General features: G+C 35.7%; 1 protein-coding gene across 1 annotated transcript; it reads left to right on the top strand.

The window, feature by feature from the left end:
• The first annotated feature begins 2667 nt into the window (after window positions 1-2667).
• LOC129944554 (zinc finger and BTB domain-containing protein 24-like) lies at window positions 2668-21093 on the top strand. The gene is made up of 3 exons (XM_056054075.1): window positions 2668-4153; window positions 11075-12563; window positions 20163-21093. Exons 1-2 carry the CDS (start codon window positions 2973-2975, stop codon window positions 12321-12323), a joined length of 2430 nt encoding a protein of 809 aa, XP_055910050.1. The 5' UTR covers window positions 2668-2972; the 3' UTR covers window positions 12324-12563; window positions 20163-21093.
• The last annotated feature ends 1300 nt before the right edge of the window (window positions 21094-22393 follow it).

The following is a 22393-nucleotide window of genomic DNA, read 5'->3' as shown; positions in this document are numbered from 1 at the left end:
TTAAAACAAAACTATATTTTTTGTACACAAACGTGCAAATATCTGTAAAACCAACTCCTCCATATAGGTTTTTTTACAAATATTGAATCGACTCCGAATAAAGCTCATTTCAACTAGATTCAGGTATATAAAGAATTGAAGCGAGCTTCAAACTCTCCTCAACACCACATATTAATGTAGTAGTCTTCGAACAAATCCCCTCCTTGAAGCAATTGTTAAATGAAATTTTTTTTTTTAGAATCTCAATTTCCAGATGTTTTCTTACCATTTCTTCTTAAAATTGTCCATTTTATTAGTTTTAGTTGTTTTTTTGGTAAGTTAATTTTAACTTTTGATTTTTACAAAACTTTCTTCTATTTGTGTGTTTTTTTTTAAATTATTATTCTGACAGGTCTTCTTTCACGGTACATGACTGTTTACCTCCGCCGGTTTACCTCTGCCAGTTTACCACCGCCAGTTTACCTCTGCCAGTTTACCTCCGCCGGTTTACCTCTGCCAGTTTACCTCTGGACAGTTTACCACCGCCGGTTTACCTCTGGACGGTTTACCTCCAGAGCAGGTAAGGTAGTTTGAAATGTGGCTTATTTTGCTCACAGGGTGCTTCTTAATAAATGCAAAGGCCGATATTTCTGCTTCTTAGTGTTTTATTTTATAGTGTTATTCGGCCGTGAGTTTATTTATTTTTAAAAACTGTTACTCATAAATGTTTTTATGGTCAATTTCTCGTTTTGTCTATTGAAGAAAGAGAAATTTGAGCTTTGTTTGATTAAAAAGATTGAATTCTGCTAAATATTCAAAAAAAAAAAAAACACAAAAACTTACTTAAATATCAAATGAATATTTTGCTTTAGAAAAAAAACGTTATGGTGTTGTGGAAGTGTCATAATTCATTTCATAAGTAATACAAATAAAGAACAACACAAAACTAAATGCCAAAAGTTTTCAATTCGATGCTAGTTTTGAAAATAATAAACTACCTTATCTGCTCTGGAGGTAAACCGTCCGGAGGTAAACTGGCGGTGGTAAACTGTCCAGAGGTAAACTGGCAGAGGTAAACCGGCGGAGGTAAACTGGCAGAGGTAAACTGGCGGTGGTAAACTGGCAGAGGTAAACCGGCGGAGGTGAACTGTCCTGCTTCGCTTCTTTCAGTTGTACGAATTTTTAAATACACAAATCTGGCTACTGAGAATCTTTTTGTTGGCAATTTCTCACTATACTATATATGGAATACCAAAAAACGTACTTAATGTCTTTCATAGAAATCAAACATAGATCTTTTTCTACTTCTTTTCTTTTTATTTTTCGGTTCTTTAGTCTGCAAATGAAATTCAATGAATCTCGAATTGAGTTTCTTAAAATCTTTTATTAGCTGCACTTGCAGCTTCTTGGCTATTCTTCTTAACTATCTATCGATTACTAATCTTTTTGCATTTACATGAACTAGTAACAAAGGAAAGAAAGAATTTCTGTTTAGTTTATATGAATCATTTCTTGATAAGATGGAACATAATTATTTGTATGTATTGGGTGACTGCATCCTTGTTATCACTTTTCTGTGTGTTTCCACACGTGCAATTCTCCAATCTTAACTTGTGCTCAAAAAGAAGAATGTATTTTTATTAGTATCCATCGCTTTAAGAAAATAATATTTTTTTTGCAAATGTTTGAGTTCCATTTTATTTTTAAAAATTATTTTCACTACCTTATAATTAAATGTGTGCATTTATTATTTTTCTGAAATAATGCCTTTTAATGCTTAATAACCATCTTAAGTGCTCATCGAAATGTTAAAAATCACTGCACTTTATATTTTGCCAATCTAGAACTCTACTTATTTCGGATAAACATGTCTGCTGACTACTAAACACTTGTAGCGTCATCTATATTCAACTAGCATAACTACTAGATGTCCATACAAATTCCAATCAGACGCATCCCATCGCAAACAAATCACCCAGCATCTGGATAATAAATCAACTTCAAGTTGGAGCCATCTTATCCGCGTCAATTATCCCCCAACTAAACAAATGTCACATCAAAAAAGAATGTCAGTTTTTTTTCCAATTTTTCTAACAGGAAGAAAAGCGACGAGTACGACACACGGACACACAACATAAGACAAAAAAGGAAAAAATCCCCACAGAAAAGAAGAACAAAATTTTCTCGTTTTCATTCGTTTCTGGTTTCTCGTTTTCTCGTTTGTCGTTTCGTTTTCGTTTCTCCATCACCATCGTGTCCAACACCAACCAACTACAAAACTGAAGAAACTCGCTGCGAAAGAAATTTTATTTTTCCTTCCACAAAAGTGAAAATATTTTTTTAATAAAAATGCATAAAAGAAAATTCAGAAAAATGTTACATGTGAGATAATATAATCAATAAACTTTGTTGTTTGTTATTTTCTTTTTGTTTCTTGTGTAAAATTTTCCCCAAAAACCGAAAGAGAGTTGAGCATTTATAAATAAAAAAGAAAAATCGTCGTGAATTTTGATGAAAAATTCACACACACACACTCGCAAAACAATCACACACATTAACCAACACCAACGTACGTTCATTTTTAAGTGAAAACTCAAAAAATAAAAAGAAAAATCATAAAATAAGGCAAAAGGGAGAGAAGAGAAGCAAATAGCAAACGAAGAAACGACCATAAATACGACGAAAAAAGAAAAGAAAAAGAAAAACGCAGAAGAAGCAATAGGCAAAGGAAAAGTTGTGAATTTTTTGCTGCTGCTGCTCTGCCTCAGCTTCTTCATCCAGCAGCTCCCCATTGCCCCACACACCCATCGGCCCATCGACATTTCCTTTGCCTTCGCCATCGCCATCGTTCATCTTCGTCTTGGTCGTCTTCATCTTTTTCCCACGACCACGACGAAACGTGAGTGAGAAACAAAAAAAACAGCGATTAACCTGGAAGCATCATCATTCTGAGTTCTTGGAATCGAAGAATCCCAATCTCTGGAGCTGAAGCCATGGAATCAACACTAAGTGGAGTCACATCGATTCCGCTCTTCCTCGAACTTAAGAACGATGTGGATAGTTTGATGACGCTCAATGACAACTCGCTGTCGCAACAAATCGAATTTATTCTTCAGGATCCGATGCCTGACCGCACACCACCAGCGACTCCGAAGCTGAACCTCGATTCAAATGGCTACTTGGTGAGTACATCTCGCGGACTCTCCGATGACTCGGATTTAGGGGGAGGCTGTAGCAATGAGTACCAAATGATGGACTCGTCGGCAGTGATAAAGGTCGAGCGGATGGACGACGACGACAACGATGTGGGTCGCGAGGAGGAGATCACCACCCTCAACTCGTCGTCCGGACTGAATCACAATTCGGAGGAGGGAGGATCAGTGTCGCTGATGGACGCAGCCGCCATTTCGGAGGACGAAGACGACGAGGATGGCATCTCGCCATCGTCGTCCTCCGTGTCCAGTTCCTCGATCCCCATCAAAATTGAGGGGACGCAGACGTATTATTTGAGCCGCAGTAGCGGCAGTGGCGGCAGTGGCAATTCGACCATCACTTCCGCTTCCACCTACAACAATCACCACCACCGTCGGATGTCATCGATAGAACAACAAGCGCCCACCATGAGCGGCGGTGGCGGCGGCAGTGTCAGCAGCCAGTGCAGTAGCACCAGCACCAACAGCAGTACTGTCATTGCTGGCGGTCCCACCAGCTCCTCGCATGCTCCCCCACCGCCTCCCACACCACCGCAGGAGTACCAATGCTTCGAGTGTGTGGAGAAGTTCGACAACAAGGAGCTCTTCGAAATCCACAAGACTGGACATGCCAATAATATGAAGTGCGCCATCTGCAACATGGTGCTGAAGAGCCTGAAGAACTACGAGAAACACTGCTTGCGCTGCAAGCCGTATGAGTGCCAAATTTGCGGACGTGTGGTACGTTTTCGGCCGAATTTCATCAAACACATGCGCGTCCATACTGGACAGCAATCGGAGCGACATAAGTACAAGTGCGACGTTTGCTTGAAGGAGTTCATGAGCTTTGAGTACTTCAAAGTGCACAAGAAGATCCACAACGATAATGTTAACTTGACCTGTGAGATTTGCGGGAAGGTATTTAGCGCACTGGCATCGTTGAGAGGTCATTCCAAGCTTCATTCGGGAGTTAAACTGCACAAGTAAGTTGATACATTTTGTTTTCTAAACATTTGTTGGCTTTTTGGAAAATGTTAGGTCAGTAACAAATATTTTCTGGCGCAAAAAGGGTTTCGAACGTGCATGAACATGACTAAATATTAAAGATATATTATGAATAAATCCACCTTACGGATAGATGATGCCTTAAAGGTCAGAGCCTATTTTATTTACGTTTATTTTTTAGCTTAAAACTTTAAACAAGTTTTACCGAATAAGAATTATCACATTAACAAGGTAATTAGTTGCAATCCATTTGAAAAAAAATGTCTGATGTTTTTAACTGCCCGAGCAGATTTGTTGTTAGCTGTTGTTAGGAGTTAATTTAGAAAATAGTTTAGGGGCCATTTGCACTTCTGTCGTTATATTTAACTTATGATTCAGTAAGTAATGTACAGTGGCGATCGTGATTTAAATACTAGACAATTAAATCATGGTCAATTAACTTATTCCTGTTGCCAGATGCAGTCGTGAAATAATTTGTGCATCAGGTCAAGTTTAGTTTCTGAATTATCAAGAAATCCCTCGCTGTACAGCTCAACGTTCCATCTTCTCCTCCACTCCCCTCCGATGCATACGGGACCGTAGATCACACGAAGAACTTTTCTCTCGAACCGACCCAAAGTGATTTCATCCGCTTTTGTCATAGTCCATGCTTCTGCACCGTATAGCAGAACGGGTATGATGAGGGTCTTATATAGTGACACTTTGGCCCCTCGAGAGAAGACTTTACCACTCAATTGCTTTCTTAGCCCGAAGGAACAGCGGTTAGCAAGAGTTATACTGCGTTTGATCTCAACGCTGGTGTTGTTTTCTGCGTTTACAGCGGAACTTAGGTAGACTACCTTGACTACCTCAAAGTTACGTCTGTGGATGGTGACGTTTTGACCAAGACGTCGGTGTTGTATGTCCTTTCTTGACTACAGCATGTATTTTGTTTTGCCCATTGACATCACGCTGAGTTCTTCCGATTATGTCAATGTCATCAGCATATGCCAGTAATTGGACAGACTTTTGAAAGATAGTGCCTCTACTGTTGACGTGTGAGCTCTGAACTATTCTTTCAAGCACGATGTTAAAAAAAAATCACATGACAGCGCATCTTGTCTAAAACCTTTTTTGACATCGAAAGGTTCTTTTAAGTTGTTTCCAACCTTTAGGGAGCAGCTTGAATTCTCCATGGTCATCCTGCACAAACGGACGAGTTTGGCAGGGATGCCAAAACTAGACATGGCAATATACAGCTCGTCCCTGTAGATGCTATCATATGCGGCCTTGAAATCGATGAAAAGATGGTGGGTTTGGTGATCTTGTTTTTTTTTTCGGATCTACCGTAATGTGAATATTTGATCGACTGTGGACTTTCCTGGGCTAAAAACACACTGATAAGGACCTATCAGGTTGTTGACGATGGGCTTTAGACGTTCACACATCACGGCAGAGAAGATTTTATAGGCGATGTTAAGTAGACTGATTCATCTATAGTTGGTGCAGTTTAGAGGGTCTCCTTTACTCAGGATTGGGCAAACAATACTGAGGTTGCATTCATCGGGCATGCTTTCTTCTGACCATATCGTACAGATAAGTTGGTACATGCTCCTACCCAACTTATCTCCAGCTGCTTTAAAGAGTTCGTCATTCAAGCCATCATCTCCAGCGGCTTAATTAGTCTTCAGCATAGATATGGCAATCTTTACTTCGTCTAAGTCAGGAGGACGGGATTGTTGGCTTTCGTCGTCTATGTTGAATGGATCATCCTGCCTGACAGCGGAATTCGGTTCGTCGTCGCCGTAATATAGTCTGCAGAAGTGGTCCTTCCATATCCTCAGCATTGACTGCGGTTCCACCATGATGTATCCACTTTCGTCCTTGTAGCCTTCGGTTCTAGGTTTATGTACCTCTTCATTCCTGCTTTTAAACCTCTCAACATCTTTGACCGCATGCTTCTCATGTTTTCTATTTTTCCTTCTGAGAAGTCGGTGTTCCTCTCGCCTCTTCTGCTCATAGAGCTCATGAGCAGCTCTCGTCCTTTCATGGAGCGCCGCTTTGCGTGCCTGTTGTCTGGCTGCATTTTCCAGGCGATATTCCTCATCAAACCAAGGGTTCCTTGTTGGTGGCTGCTTGAAACCCAGCACATTATAGGCGGCTTCTCTGATTGCATCTTGGCAATTGTGGTTTTCGATACATTGTGTTGGCGGCAGAGAACTTTGAAAGAGGTCACTTGTAACTCGATCGGAAAAGTATTTGGCGATCTCTTGTGATTTTAGCCGTTCGACGTTGTACCTTCTCCCAGCACCTTCCTGTTTTGCCTTGCGTCTGAAAATCCGAAGTGCTACCTTGGATAAAACGAGGTAGTGGTCCCAGTCGATGTTAGCTCCTCTGAAAGTTCGGGCATCCATGATGCTGGAAGCGTGTCTGGCGTCGATCGCAATATGGTCAATGTGGTTGACGGTAGATTGATCTGCAAAACTCCAATTTCCTTTGTGGATGTTGATGGGTGGCAAACGCGTACTGGCTACCATGACGTTTCGCCCCGCAGCAAAATCTATGAGCCTGAATCCGTTGTCGGAAGTGTGGTCGTGGTTTTTTTCCCGATTATTCCACCAAAGATGTCTTCCCTTCCTAGCTTGGCATTAAAATCGCCCAGGACAATTTTAATATCGTAGCTAAGACACTGCTCATATGTTTTGTCTAAGAGTTCGAAGAACATATCTTTGGTGTTGTGATCTTTCTTTTCTGTGAGAGCGAGCGTGCATATCAGAATAATGTTGACAAATTCAGCATTGATGCTTATGGTCATGAGGCGCTCATTGATGCACCTATAGCTCAAGACGTCTTGCCTAAGTCTGGCTCCAATGACGAATCCGCATCCAAATAAGCGCAGTTGGTTTTCGTGGTACCAGTCACCATAGTAAATATCGTTTTTCCGATGATATCTGCTTTATAGCGGCCTAGGGCCTCCGCTAATTCTTCGGCCGCACGTGGTCTGTTAAGGACCTAACATTCCACGTGAATATCCGAAGTTCGTTGTCCTTAATTCGTTTGCGTAGGTTGTCAACAGTAAATCCGTCCGTATCCTAAGCTTGTTTGTGCTTCGCAACTATGAAGTTTTTACGTGGCCAGGAAGTCACTTCGACGGCACAACCCCCAACCTGTAGGGCCAGATCCTGAGTATAACTCCAAGGATGGGGAGCCGGATAAAACCGCTCCTTATAGGCCTGGCCTCCGAATAAGTCGAAGAAGCCCTATAAGGTGTTCACTAAGTATTTCATCCTTACTGGAACTGTAGACGCCACCGTTGATTCCATTTCGGGAATTCCTCTGCTGCCGTCTAGATAAGTGTGGAAACACTTCTCCCCCTTCTCTTGTTTGCTGCCCCCAACAACTTTCCACTGGGGTTGGAACCCAATTTCCAGTTGATGTACTAGGCACCCGCTGTTCACCACGGGGAGGTGAGAGTAGGAGTTGATAGACAGAGGTGGGTTTTGAGAAAAACCTGTGGACGCTTGTGTCCTCTTGAATGCACATGTCTACCATTTGAACAAAAGTTATTTATTTTGCCTACTTAAAATATATTCTTCTCTTATTATGATGTTGTTAATAGATAGAATTCAATTTATAGAGATATCAAAATTATTTGAATAAGCCATGTCAACTTAGCTTTAATTCTTGATTGTCAATAGGAGATTTTTTTGAATATTTGGAAATCTTTATAAAAATCCCAGATCTGTTAAGCTGGTCCCTAAAACAGGGTTTTAAATTATACAACCATAAGTAAATAAGATCACTTGCATTTTGATATAAAAACAAATAATGTGCAATATCAATTTTACTAACCTTATGCTATTTACTAAATTTGTTACAGATTTGTTTAAATCGAATTTTTAAATAAATAATAACGATACAATTTTACCAAATCTTTTGAAAGAATATGTCACCAAATTAAAGTTTAAAAACTTAAATCTTTTGATATTTATAGAATGCTTAATCTTTTTTTTATAATAAACGGGCACTCAAGGGGTTATTTATACCCTTAACATGTTTAAGGTTTAAGTTTAAACACAGTGCGAGCGTTAGGAAAATAGGGAAGGATTAAAGAGGAGATACCGATGCACATTGGTCTTAAAGTTTTGAATATCAAAATTATAGGGAAAAACAGAGCTGGGTAAAGCATTCCAAATTCTCGATGTGCGCTTAATAAAAAAAGAATCTCTATACTTGACAGTACGTCCGAAATTGAGCTCAAGGTTAAACTGATGTGCATTCCTAGAAATACGAGTATTACGGCTGAATTGCTTTAGGGGGGGAATGCAACTGGCTAATTCGATAGAACACTGTTTATAAAAATATCGGTAGAACAACGAAAGGCATGAAACATTGCGGCGGTGTTTAAGTGACGTAATTGTGTCGGTTATAGTTCTATCGCCTATCATTTTCAAAGCTCTTTTTTGGATCCTGTCCAAAATACTTAAAATTATTTTAGGGGCACCTGCCCAAATATGCGAGTTATATTCTAGTTTTGGACGAATGAAGGCTTTATAAATTACAGCCAGATCAGAAGAGTGAAAAATTTCCTGCACACGGTTTTTGATTCCCCATTGTACAATGCTCTCGAGATCAGAATTTAATGAGCTTATCATACGCTTCCGTTAAAGTTCCACATCCGAAGAACAAGGATGAGAATCTAAAAACGAATATGAAAAGCTGAGGGTACTGTCATCGGCAAAACAATTTAGTGGGTTAGAAGTGTCAGACAAAAGATCATTTATAAGAATAAGGAAGAGCGTCGGAGTCAAAACGGAGCCCTGGGGCACACCAGCGTTTATTTTGTGATTATCAGATTTAAACCGTCCAACACTACTTAAATTGAACGGTCCGAAAGGTAATTTCTAACCCAACGAAGAAGGGATTCTTCTATACCAAAAGCACGCATTTTCGATAAGAGAGCTTGGTGCCAAACTCTATCAAATGCTTTTGAAATATCAAGTGCAATAATCTTACTTTCTCCAAAACGATTTAAAGATTTGTTCCACTGTTCGGTGAGATAAACCATTAGATCACCAGTGGACCTATTGCTACGAAAGCCATACTGCCGGTCATTAAGAAGCTTCCGTTCTTCAAGATATTTCTTAAGCTGATAATTAATCAACGTTTCCATGACCTTGGAAAGAAGGGACATGAGTGCTATTGGACGATAGTTAGAGGGGGAGGATGATTCGCCTTTTTTAGGGACAGGCTTTACAAATGCTGTTTTCCATCCGGTTGGGAAGAGACCTGTAGAGTAGGAAAGATGGAAAAGCTTACGCAGTTGTTTTGCCACCGTTGAAGAACACTTCTTCAGAACCAGAGGGGGAATACTATCCAGGTCAGGGGATTTGTGTATGTCAAGGTCTCTCAGTACTCTTGCAACTTGCAACGAGTGCGAAAGAAGATTCGTTCCATAGAATCGTTTACGCTCTTGGAAGTGCAAAGATTATTAAAGTATTCATCTTTATCACAAGCTCCCTCGTAGCAAAGTTCCGAACGTTTCGTTCCGCTACGAATACGAATAAATTCATATCATAGGGTACGAACGCAATCGCTATTTTTACAGTAAATGAAGAGAATTTGCAACGAAAACCCGGATTAAAAATTTTAATTAATGTTACTAGACCAGTTTACTTGATAACACTTTCTTCAAGGTCTGAAAAAGAATGCGTTCTGTTCATTCCACCACCAGTAGCCTTGATTTCTTTTTTATTTTCTACTAGTTTTCTTTTAATATACGCCTTCCAGTCTAACCATACCTAAAACCAAGAGAGATTTTAGACGGACCTTTTCTCAGCATTATGTAAATTAAATGTACTTTCCTCCAGCTGCTGGCATCCTTTACAGGTGGACCAAGGCTGTTTAGTTCTTCTTTTACTTTATCCCAAAAGGCAGGGACTTCCTATTTTTCTGCTTTTGTCTACCCTTGAGCAATTTCAGGGTTTTTTTTTAGAGCAAATCCAATAGCCTTTGGTACTGTGTTTTGTTTGTATTTACTTTTTTTGACCTTTAAAAACATTCATCATAATTTTGTATTTGAACTTACATTTTTGTCAATTTGTTTGCAATGACTTTGGTAGACAAAACTGTTGTGTCTAGTCTTGAATTGCTCCTACAAAAAAAAGTGTTCGTAGAAAAATCTGTCAAACTTACTATTAATTCGTGGATAGTGATACCACTTTCAGATCTCCGAATTTCGTAGCAGAATTTTTCGATACGAACGGAGCTATGATACCTTTTTTCGGGATTCGTAGTACGAATCTATTAGGTTGGGGCCTGTGATAAGGGTGATTATATGGTGTTCCCCAAGAAAGCTAACTGGGGCCTCTTCTTTTTTAAACATATATTTTTTATAACCAAAATATCCTTTCTATTAAAAATGTATCTTGTCTTATTTATGCCATTGATTTCATTAGATATCAATTGAATGGAAAGAGTTAAAAAAGCTTTAACTAGATTCTTTGCTAAGCAATTAATATTGAAATTCCATCGAAGTCTTTGTTCACTAAAAAATAGAAGATCTATTCTTTGCTTGATGAAATTCTTTACATATCCTAACTTTATGAATGGTTTTTAAATTGTTCAACAAAAAGAACGAATTATAGTTGTATAAGATTAAAAATGTATCTTTTGAAATTCATTTATTAAAGTTTTGTTAGCAGTAGCAGCAGAAACCTAATAGTTTGTAGACAAAAAAATAAATGAATAAACTGTAGGTAATCAGAAATCAAGTCACTATCCAAATGTTACACTGATAAAAACAAATTATCGATAGCATTGTTTTCTACTACCCTTAATTTATTAACAACAAATAAAAATTTACATTAATTTATATTAACATTTGGCAAATTCATTAAATAACTAAAACCTTATTTCAGATGCGATGTCTGCGGCAAAGGCTTCGGTCAACGATATAATCTAAAAATCCATGCTCGCACTCACACCGGTGACTTCCCATTCGAGTGTAAGATCTGCAAGAAGAAACTCCATACGCAGTCCAGTCTACAAACTCACATGCAGACCCATCAAAAAGATCAAACAAGCCAAGTAACAACCACGATCAAATACGAGCCATTGGTCGCCGTCAAACTCGAACCACTCGAATCTCAACAGGAGCAACAGCAGCAAGAGCTGCACCGCCACCAACAGTTACTGCATCAACACGAGATGCTCATTCAGCCGAAACACGAACAAGAACTCGATGAAGTTTCAATGTACTCGCACAACCACAACAATAATATTACAACAGCCAACGCAACAACAAGCACCACCACCACCGAGGAATCCTCGAACGAATCTCATCATGATAACATGACACTTGTGATAAAGAACGATGTACAAAACGGGCCTCCCACTCAGGTTACATACGCACAACAACAGCCGCACCATCTGCGGCACCAACAAAGCCACCAGTTCCAACGGGTCTCAGCAATAATTAAGTCCACCGCTGCATCCATGTCGTCGCAGTCGCCAAAGTCCTTGGTCATCTCTCCATCGCCATCGCCATCATCTTCATCGTCGTCGTCCTCGTCGTCACAGTCCGCCTCATCGCCGGGCTCCCACGAATCTGCTTCGGTTTCGGCAACAGCCTCCACTTCCGGTGGCGTTGTCGCTGCTCACGCTCACACATCGCTATCATCAGTGTCATCAACGTCATTGAGACACACAAACGAGAACTCACCGTCCCTGGCCACTACGGCCCTACTAATCAAAAGCGAACCAAATCTTTACTCCTCAGGTGATAACTCCGTTGATATGTTCATCAAAAAAGAAATATTCGACGAGTGCTCAGCACCGTCACAGAACTCTCCACCGACCTCGAAATACCATACGAATTTCGATGGCGACGACCTGGTCGACGCACACGATCTAACGCATTCGTTACCTTACTCGAATCTCTTCGAACCGAACTCGATTCCAGACAGCATTCCAGATGACCTCTACCCGGACGACCCAGACGACTTTCGACTGGACCACAGCTCCTTGGGCCTGCAATCGTCCACCACCGATGGGGATTTCATCAAAAAGGAGTGGGTGTATGGCTCCGGGACGGGTTACACGATCAATGGCAAGTTCGACGATGACAGCGACGCTCTCTGTGATCCTGCCAATTTTATTTACAATTAACAAAAGTAAAATAATACTTGTCATCGTCGTGTCGTTGTCATCGTTGTCGTCATTGTTGTCGTTCTTGTTGTCATCTTTACTATCACCCATTGTGACGTTCGACTTCGCGGTGCGGTCGTTGTCGTCGTATCGTCACATTTTGTTGTCGATTTTTAAGCGCAAAAATGCATGCATAATCTCTATCTTTCCACCAAAACTAAACGTACTGTGACATGAGGAGTTCTTTTTTCGCAGCAGCAGGTAACTAAAGATAAATGGGATGAGGTCTCTAGACAAAAAACATAAAAACATAAAACATAAATAAATTAAATAAATATGTAATAATTGTATTTAAAGGGTATTAAGGAAGTTGGTTCTAGTGTGTTTGTTGAGAAAACATAAAAACTTGATGTTTTTGTGTTTCAAGTAAAAAATTATAGTACAGAAAAAATGAGGCAAACGAAATTTTTCATTAAAATCAAAGTAATTAATTATTATTATAGATAAATGTAATTTTTGATCTGCATGCCTAACTTATAATATAATTTTCTCTTTTGTTACTAATTTGATAAAGTACATAGTTAATATTTGTTTTAATTTCTATTGAATTGAAATTATGATTTTCGAGAGAAGATTTTTTGTGTGAAGTTAAACATTTTGAATTGTTTTAAAGTTAGCATTTGTTTGGGTAACATTGCATTTTATTATAATCAAGCGAAAAAGTATTATAGGTGTTTGAACAAAATGTGATTCTTTATTAAATGGCTTCTCATAGTAACAGTACCGATAAAACTTTATAATTCAACGCACATTACTATGAAAAAAAGTTTTATTTTTTAAATTATTACTGCAGGCATATGATTTTCCTTAAACGATCTTCCTATCCCCACTGTAGCCAGTTTTATTTATTCGCCTTTCAACGTTTCCATTGCGGCTTCGAAATCTATTCCACCCGAGCTGAGAAAAAGAGAGAAAATACTTATCTTAACGAACTTTTTCTGAATGTTTCTTTTTTAAGATTTGAAAGGTAACTTTCTCTTTGTTGTAAAATCCTAGGAATTTGTATCTTATCATAATGTATGACACATGAGGAGAGAGTATCTTCAAAGATGAACTGGGAGGCAATGAGATTTATGTATATAATTAGGCTTAATTATAATATGTGCTTTTCGAATATGTTGTTGCCTAAATCTTTCCCAACTAGGTTCCAATTTCACTTTCACTCAAAATAAAATTGTAATTGTTTCATATTGGAAATTGGAGTTTTAAATTTCACTCGATTTTATATTTTGTTTATGCAATTTCCTCAATTTTCTTGTAATTGTATTAGACAAGAGAAAACTGTTCTTAAAATAATAATATTAAGCTTAAATTATTTATTGTGGTTGAGTTGATTCTGGGGAAGGTGCACGTTGTTTCTTCTATGTATTTCAGCATGCCAAATGTCTTTTCCGTACCCGTGGCTTGATTGTTAGTGCGTAGATCCCCTCTATCCCTGAATGGCTGATAGTTGTAAGTCACTAGGCCCTGGTTCTCTACGAGCTGTTGCGCTATATAATTAATTTAATTACATAATTGTTTTTTCTATAATATTTCGAGCAAAACAATTTTCTTTCAAGATAGTTTCAGAAACTTTTAACTATGTAACCACCTACATCAACATCAGAGTCTTCCCAACGGATATCTGAAATCTTCCTACCGGACAGAAACACACAAATACAGATAAAAACACTAATAGTTTTAACTATAGAACAAAAAGAAACAAAAGATAATATAAATACAATTTATTACCATTAACAAAATTATTTATTGACTAAGTTGATATATGCCTCGTTACTTTAGAACTATTTGAAATTATGAAATCAATCGAAAAGTTAAATCATAAACACAATTTCACTAAGTTTTCTATTTATACATTTAAATTTACTCGATTTTGAAAACCTTAGCTGATAGTTAAAGTTATTTTTTTGCTTGAGTATCTGTTTTGAAAGATTCTTAAGTTGCTAGAAGTTGAATTCTATCAATTGAAAAAGTACTAGTGTCGTATAAAGTAAAGTATGACAGAAATGATAGTTCGAATTGTACCATTTAACCAATCAGCATAGAATCACAGTGTTAGAATCCAAATAAACAGCTAATATAACGAATTCAATTTGTATTCTTGCTATTACTGCAGTTTCTAAGCGAATTAGTTATTAATTAAAACACAACTTTATCAATTGTAAAATTTGAATTTTTAGACTTGTTAAATAGTCAGAATATAGTCAGAATAAGAAGATTAAAAAAAAGAAAAGAAAAAGAAAAAAGAAAATACGCAGTGAGCTGTGTGAATAAAAACGAGTAGAACAAGTAAATACTTGAACATATCAAACTTAGAAGTAAACGCCAAAATTGAAGTGAATAAAAGATGTATTTACTCTTACTCGCGAGTAAATATTTTAGAGGCTAGTAAAACCCGGAAAAATTCCAATTTTAATTTTAGTGTGAATAAACGCAAATAAATACTTCTATAGCAAGTAAATATTCGTCTACCGACCCCAGACTTGCAGTCGTACTTTTACATGAAAGATGGTTGCATTTATGAACCTGCGTGGTGTGAAACGTAATAGAGACCAAGGGACTATTACGGTTTGAGCGCGAAAACGTAGGTTTTCTCACTTCGCACTTTCTTGATAAAAACACTGATGCAAGGGGTGTAGGATTAACTGCACGTATTCTGAGATACGTTGGTGATCCAGGATTCCAAAGTGGTCTTGCCAACGACATGGGGGTTGAAAGAAGTACCGTCAGCAGAAAATTTTCAAGTGTATTCGATAAAATAGTGTCAAAGTCTGATGGTTGGATTAGATTTCCACGCACTATTGAAGATACGGATCAGGCCAGGGCAGATTGGGCTTCAAAAAAGTATTTACTTGCCTTCTTTGTGAATTCAGTTGTGTCGCAAATAAATACTTGCTAGTATACCCTCGGGTTGACGAGTACACAGTCACAAGTAAACTCGACTCTTTATTTACATCGGTTTACTTCGAGTACTCGTTACACTTTACTTGTAAGTAAATACTCGCCGTACTCGGTTTTATTCACAACGCTCAATAGCAATAGAATCTCCAATTTTATTTTAGGTAACACTCTATGTGATAGTTGGAATATCTTCTTTCCTACTCGTTTAATGAAAAAAAATCCTTGACTTCTAAGTTTGATTGTACTAAAATATCACGTTATCTTTTCGTCATGAATGAATATTTTTGGTACAAGAGTCGGAAGTAAAATTTTAGGAGTAACCGACATTTTGGTAAATGGGGATAAGTAGGGATAAGCGTCTTGATAAATATTTGGTGGATGCAGATAATATCTTCATATTACAAGAAATGTGACTGCCAGACGTCACAATTTCAGCTTCACTCTCACCCCGATTTATCGATGGAGGAAAAATATATTTATTTTAAAGCCCCCCTCTTGCAACACCCGCCTTGATCTAAAACATATTTTGGTACATTGTCGGTTGACGCAGCCCATAATTAAAAAAATTTCAAAAATATTCCCGTATATGAAATCCTCAAAAATCTCAGCTTAAATAATATTACTGAGTTTCTCTAAAAAACCAAAAAGTGTAACTTGAATTTTCAAGCAAATAATCCAATAGTCTCTGCAGCTAGGCTTGTTAAATTTTACATTAGCTTCTAATTTTAATTGCTCGTTAATAAATATTAATAATAATAATAATATTTTTAGTTTCGTTGTTGCTAAGTGGGAAAAAATACCCTGAATGAGCTCATCCTTCAAGTTCGCATGCTGGCAAAATTTGTTAGGAAAGTAATAAATCCAGTCAAGATATTAGCTGTAATATTCCCATCACCAATATCTAATAATTGTTTTAAAAAAAGCCTTTCAATCAATGTGTTATAACATTTTTCACAAATTAGATGATTTAGAACACGTGTTTAGTGCATCAGCTGCAGTTGATTGTGGAACGACCGAAAGAGTCTGAAAAATTCTGGTTGTAGTTTTTTGAAGATATTTTAGAAAAATCAACTTTCTTTTTTGATCACTAAATCATGAAAAAGGCTTAAGGATTAAGGTACAGGTACATCATACCTGTAAATCATACAAAGCCAAAAACAATATTCAGTGGCGACCAAATAAATAGCACATACACACTAAGATCTATTTATCGATTTTTCCACGTCACTCCATAAGTTCTCAATAAGATTGAGATCCGGGGACTGGGCTGGCCATTCCATAGCACTGATTTTTTGGCGGATAGCCATTGCTTAACAGACTTAGCCGTATGTTTAGGATCGTTATCCTGTTGATATGTCCACTTCAAGGGGATTTCCTCCGCGGCATACGATAGCATTGTATCCCTTAGAATTTCCTTGTATTTAATTTGGTCCATTATACCCTCTATACGATGAAGTGGCCCCACACCATGCCAAGAAAAACATCCCCAAACAAAAATGGTTAATTCCGTGTCGCACATAGTTTTTACCATCTGACCCGAAGCGATTGAATTTGGACTCGCTTCCTAAGATATTTCTCCACCAATTTGGATCTTTTGAAATTTGCTCCTTTGCAAACTGCAGTCGACGAGAGAGATTACGCTTAGAAACATATGGTTTTTTTTTCTTTCAAACAATTTTGTCCAAACAATTTTTGTTTCACGTAAAGAATTTTTAACTTTACTTACAGACACTTTAATACCAAGATCATGTTTAATTTTATTTTTTATTTTTGCAGCAGTCATGAAAGGATCAGCCTTGCTCAGGCGGGCGATGGCAATATAAGTTCGAGGGGTGGTTTTTCTTGTCCGATTCTTGCGAATTTTATTTTGAACACTCCCTTCTTCTCGGCAATGGTGAAGATCATTAATTACCTACTTCCTTGAACATTCTTGAAATCAAGAATTCGTAGCCTGAAGGTCTCTGTTGAGTGTTTGCCACGTCCCATACTATAAGAAGAATCTACCAAAAAATTTATACAAAATTCTAATCTTATCACTTACCATTTAAAAAGTAAGAATATGTTTGAAAACTTAACTTAATTTGCAACGAAAACAATGTGTGCTATTTAAATTGACTTAGCTTGATTGCACTTTGGTACCATTTAGCTTTTGTTTATAAAATTTGGCTTTGTTTATAAAATTATTTTTTACATAGTTGATTTACCGTTACTTTACATTGAAAGTACATAGCAAAAAACCTCTTACGGCATTGGCATTGATAACTGCTCTTTCTGTTAGAGCCCTAGAGAGAATTTTCAACATAACTGTGCTATTTATTTTGTCGCCACTGTACTTCAAATAAAATTTCCTAAAATATTCCACCTGCTGTATGTTTAATAATATTGTTTCCACATGTAAACTTTTGAATGTAATATTTATTACGTCAGTAAAAATTTTCACCAATAAAAATTAAAAATGTGCTCAATTTTGAATTTGGATTATAGTGTAGGGGGAGGAAAGGGGCGATACTCACCGCTGCAAAATATCATAAACTAATGAAAATTGCTCATTTTTTATTTAACTTTCAATCTGTTAAATCCTATGATTTAAATCATTGTTTGGTAACATATCCTTTATTTTCTTTGACAACTGAAGGACTGCGCTGTTGTACAGGGTTTACAAGCCATTGTCAACTAACAACAGAAATCGATTCTCAGCATCGCTTAATGATATACCAAAGTTCTTCTGTGTAGGCTATTCAATTCCATCAACTTTGTTATCCAAACATTTCTTGCCCATGCCCCCACGAACCTCTTTTACCATAAAACACAATTTTGCTCTTACAAAACTTTTCTTCCACCAAAATTTAAATGTTGAAAATATTTATAGGTACTCTTCACCTGCTGTTTTTTCGACCTCAACTGTATACTTTTGTAATCTGCTGATTTTTTTAAATTTGTTTTTGTTGACCGAACACTGTCGGCTCATAGACTATTTAGATAATTTGAACGTTGATAACTTTTATCACATAGAATCAAAAAATACAGTGCCGCTCACTTGAATAGCACCCCCCCTTTAATTTGAGTTTAAAGCTGAATATCTTTAAAACAAGTAATGAAAATGACTCTTTTTTTTCTTTTAAATCAAGTTTATTAAGTTCTGTAAAAAAAGGGAAAGAATGGAATGTATATTTACAGTAGTTATTTTTATATACATTTTAAAGTGATGTGACTCAAAAAATTTGAATCAAATTTTAGCTCACTTGAATAGCACCACTTCAATTAAAATTAATTTATTAATATTTTCAAACTTTTAAACAAATTTAAATTATAAGGAACACAATTATTAACATTAATTTTAAGAATAAAAACAAAAATTAGTAATGGGTGGTCCCGCCTTGATTATAAATAACCTCATACATCCTGTTCGGTAGGGAATCATACAAGTTTTTGATATAGGACAGTGAAATCGAGGCCCAGCTACACTTAATGGCTTCTATTAGCTCATCTTTACTACCATATTGTTTCCCAGATTCATATACTTTTCGAGTAAGCCACCCCCAAACATTTTCGATAATGTTTAGGTCTGGCGAATATGGTGGCCAATCTAACAATGAGACATTTTGGCGCTCTATAAATAGTTTTACTACTCTGGCATTGTGGATGGGTGCGTTATCCTGCTGCAATTTCCATGAAAAGTCACCAAACAATTCCTTAATCGAAGAAAAAACCTCCTCGAGTACCTCAATGTATGATTGCGCATTCATACGAGGAGTCAAAAACTGCAACTCCAAAGTTCCATAATAAGTAATGGCTCCCCAAACCATAACACCGCCCACTCGACTATGTAAACGATCCAAATGATTTTCCTCTTTCCGCAAATCATGGAAGTAATAGTTAAATCCATCAGGCCCCTCTAAATTAAATTTTTTTTCGTCAGAGAAAACAACACGGTACCATTCCTTACTCCATGTCATGTTAGCACGACAGAAACTAAGGCGTTGCTCTTTACGGGACGGGTTAAGCGGTGGTTTTTTCTTAAGCTTTAATCTTTTTAAGTGTGTAGCATTAGAAAATACCCGTTTTACGGTAGATACACTTGCTTTGACACCACTTTTTTCTTTTATTTTGGGGGCAGAATCATGCGAATTTGACGCGAGTCGCAGGATTGCTCTTTTGTCAGCAGCGCTAACGACACTAGACGTTCGGCCTTTCATATTTTTACCATAGCTGGACTCGTTCCGTAAAAATGAGGATATAACTTTGCGGCTTCGTTGCGTTTTTTTAGCTATTTGGTGAATAGACAGGCCACACTCGCGATAAGCTTTAATTTTAGATTTCTCGTTCTCTGCCAATGATTTACCACGACCCATTATGACTGAAATTATCTTAAAATGACTAAAAGAAATGGAAAAATATTTTTTAATAACTACCTGGCTTGTAATCCACACGAAAACTGATAATATAGGGGGTGGTGCTATTCAAGTGAACCTAAATAAAACCACGTTTTTCACTGTAGTTTCAATAAAGTTAACAAAAACTGTATTTAACGGAACATTTCCAATGTATGAATTCGGTCACAGAGAGTGCAATTTAAGAGATAATTAAAATATACAAATATTGCAACGATATACTGACTCAAATACTCGAATTCTATACAGTTACATATTGCATAGTGGGGGCGCTATTCAAGTGAGCGGCACTGTATTTCTTCTTCTTTTTTAAACTAAAACAGAAACTGAATCTATACCCATTTTCCTAAACTTGAGCTTTAATCACGAGTATAACATAATTACGAAGACCAACTCTTGTATGAATTTAATTTAAGCCTGTGTTTACTAACCGAATTAATAGAATACAAAACAAAATATGTACATTCAAACGGGTTAATGACAAATGATCCACGTTCATTACTTCCAGGCCAGCATCGATCAATAACTCTTCCATTGTGTACCTACCTACCTATTGCTTCTTCCGTTGCATTGAAGAGAAGTTACAAAATCTCAAGGCAAACATTTTAAATAAGTGCGCGTTTTGTCCACCCTAAGGAACTTAACCAAGAATATATGCTGCGTTTTGACTTGCTTCCTACCCAAAACCAAACCAACCCAACCCACAATTTTGACTTGCCCACTTTTTGAGAGTTTTGGTTACAAACAAATGAAACAAAAAATTAACATCACAAAATTATTGTATATTATAAAAATACGAGTACCTTTTTTAAGCATTTTCTTTTTGTTTTTGTTTTTAATTTTATTTTTCTTGTTCAATAATTTTTGATTGTTTTATTTTATTCAAATTCATATTCTGACACAAAATAACGTGCAATTAGCTCGAAGTAGATTTTTACTTTTTTGTTAAATATTTTACATATTTTCTAATATAGTTTTTAATTTTAGTAGAAAAATAAAAAAAAAAAGAAAAATTATTTTTTAAAAAAATGTGATTCTTTCACACAAATAAGGTGTAAAAGTAGATCGATAAAAGTTTAACTTTAATTTATCTTTAAATTAAAACAAAAATATGTATAATGTGAAATTTTTGTAGGTTATCTCGAATTATTATTATTTTCTTATTCATCTTCTTTTTTTATTTTGTTTTAAAATTAAAATTAGTGTAAGTGAAGTTGTTGACAAATTAAAAAAAAATGTTATTTGTTAAAAACATTGATATATCCTCCACAGGCAGAGTCTTCAAAAGATGCAAAAAAGGCAACTTATTAAAGTTTTTTTTTTATTGTTTATTGAAAAATAAAAATAAAACTAATTTCTTGATTTGTAGAAAATTCGAATTTAAGTGAATCCATGTGTACCTGTGTAAATTTGAGCAATAGATTAATAATTTAACAAAAGTTAAAGAGAAGGAGTGATACACACCACACGCGCACATAATTACTAATTATCCTTGCCCCCCTTTACCCCCACCCCCCAGTGAACAACGACAAATTCGTTCTTTAATTAATTATTAAGAATCTATTTTATAATTTTCACCTGTTATACTACAACAGTTACATATAAATACATATGTATCTCTACTGCCTGTGGTGTTATATATATTTTTGTGTTTTCAACTATATTTTATTTTCTTATCTCATTATCTGTTTTTTGGTCAGATATTTTATTTAAAAGTAAAACAAAATGAGTATATTATAGATTGTAAGTAAATAAAACAAAAACAAAAATAAGAATGATAGAAATTTAGCTTATTAGTAATAATGTAAGTAGTGTTCCTTTTAGCTTCGTAGATTTATATGTGTTTTAGCAAAAAGAAAATAAAAACAAAACAAAAACTTTAAATAAAACTAAAAACTGATTATTCGTTTCCATAGATAGCAAATGTCATTTTATCTCAATGTGTCATACCATTTATCTAAACGTTAACCGCTGCGAGCGGATATAAACCCTCCAAAAAAAAAATAAAATATAAAAATAATATATTAATAATAATAAACAATTATGTATAATGTACATTTTATTTGAAAATATAAAATTTATAAAAAAGCAAAAACAAAAATGTATCTTTATCGTGATTTATATTTTTTCAAATCTATTTATTATTGTATTTTGCATTATATACTTACATAATATATATATATATGTACTAACAAACAAAAACACTCAATCTTTACTGACGCAATCTTATACTATATTTTTTATTTTTTTATTTGTTATACTCTTTTTATTTTTTTTTAAATTTATTTTTCCACAATACAAAACAAAACAAATTTATATATTATATACATATATATATAAAGAAAGAAGAAAAAAACATAAATAAATGTGAAAATAAAAAAAAAATAAAATTATATTATATACATACAGATAAGTTCTTTTTCATTTTTCTAAAAAAAGTAAAAACAAAAATTAAAATACCAGATATAAATTTAATAAGTAATAATTTTTTAAAAGTACCTAAAACAACAAATTATATATAAATATATTATGAATGAAAACAAAACAAAAAATCTTATATATATATACATGAATATATATATATTGAGGACAAAGTGAAATATATATATAAATGTAAAACAATTTATTTATTAATAATAATTTAACAACAACAGAAAAAAAATAAACCAAAGATAAAAATAACTATATAAAAATTGATTTAACAAAAATAATATTACCTAAATATCTACTTATTATATA

Source organism: Eupeodes corollae, chromosome 2 (genome assembly GCF_945859685.1).
Source record: "Eupeodes corollae chromosome 2, idEupCoro1.1, whole genome shotgun sequence".
Lineage (NCBI taxonomy): Eukaryota > Metazoa > Arthropoda > Insecta > Diptera > Syrphidae > Eupeodes > Eupeodes corollae.
This window is presented reverse-complemented; position numbering and strand designations above follow the sequence as displayed.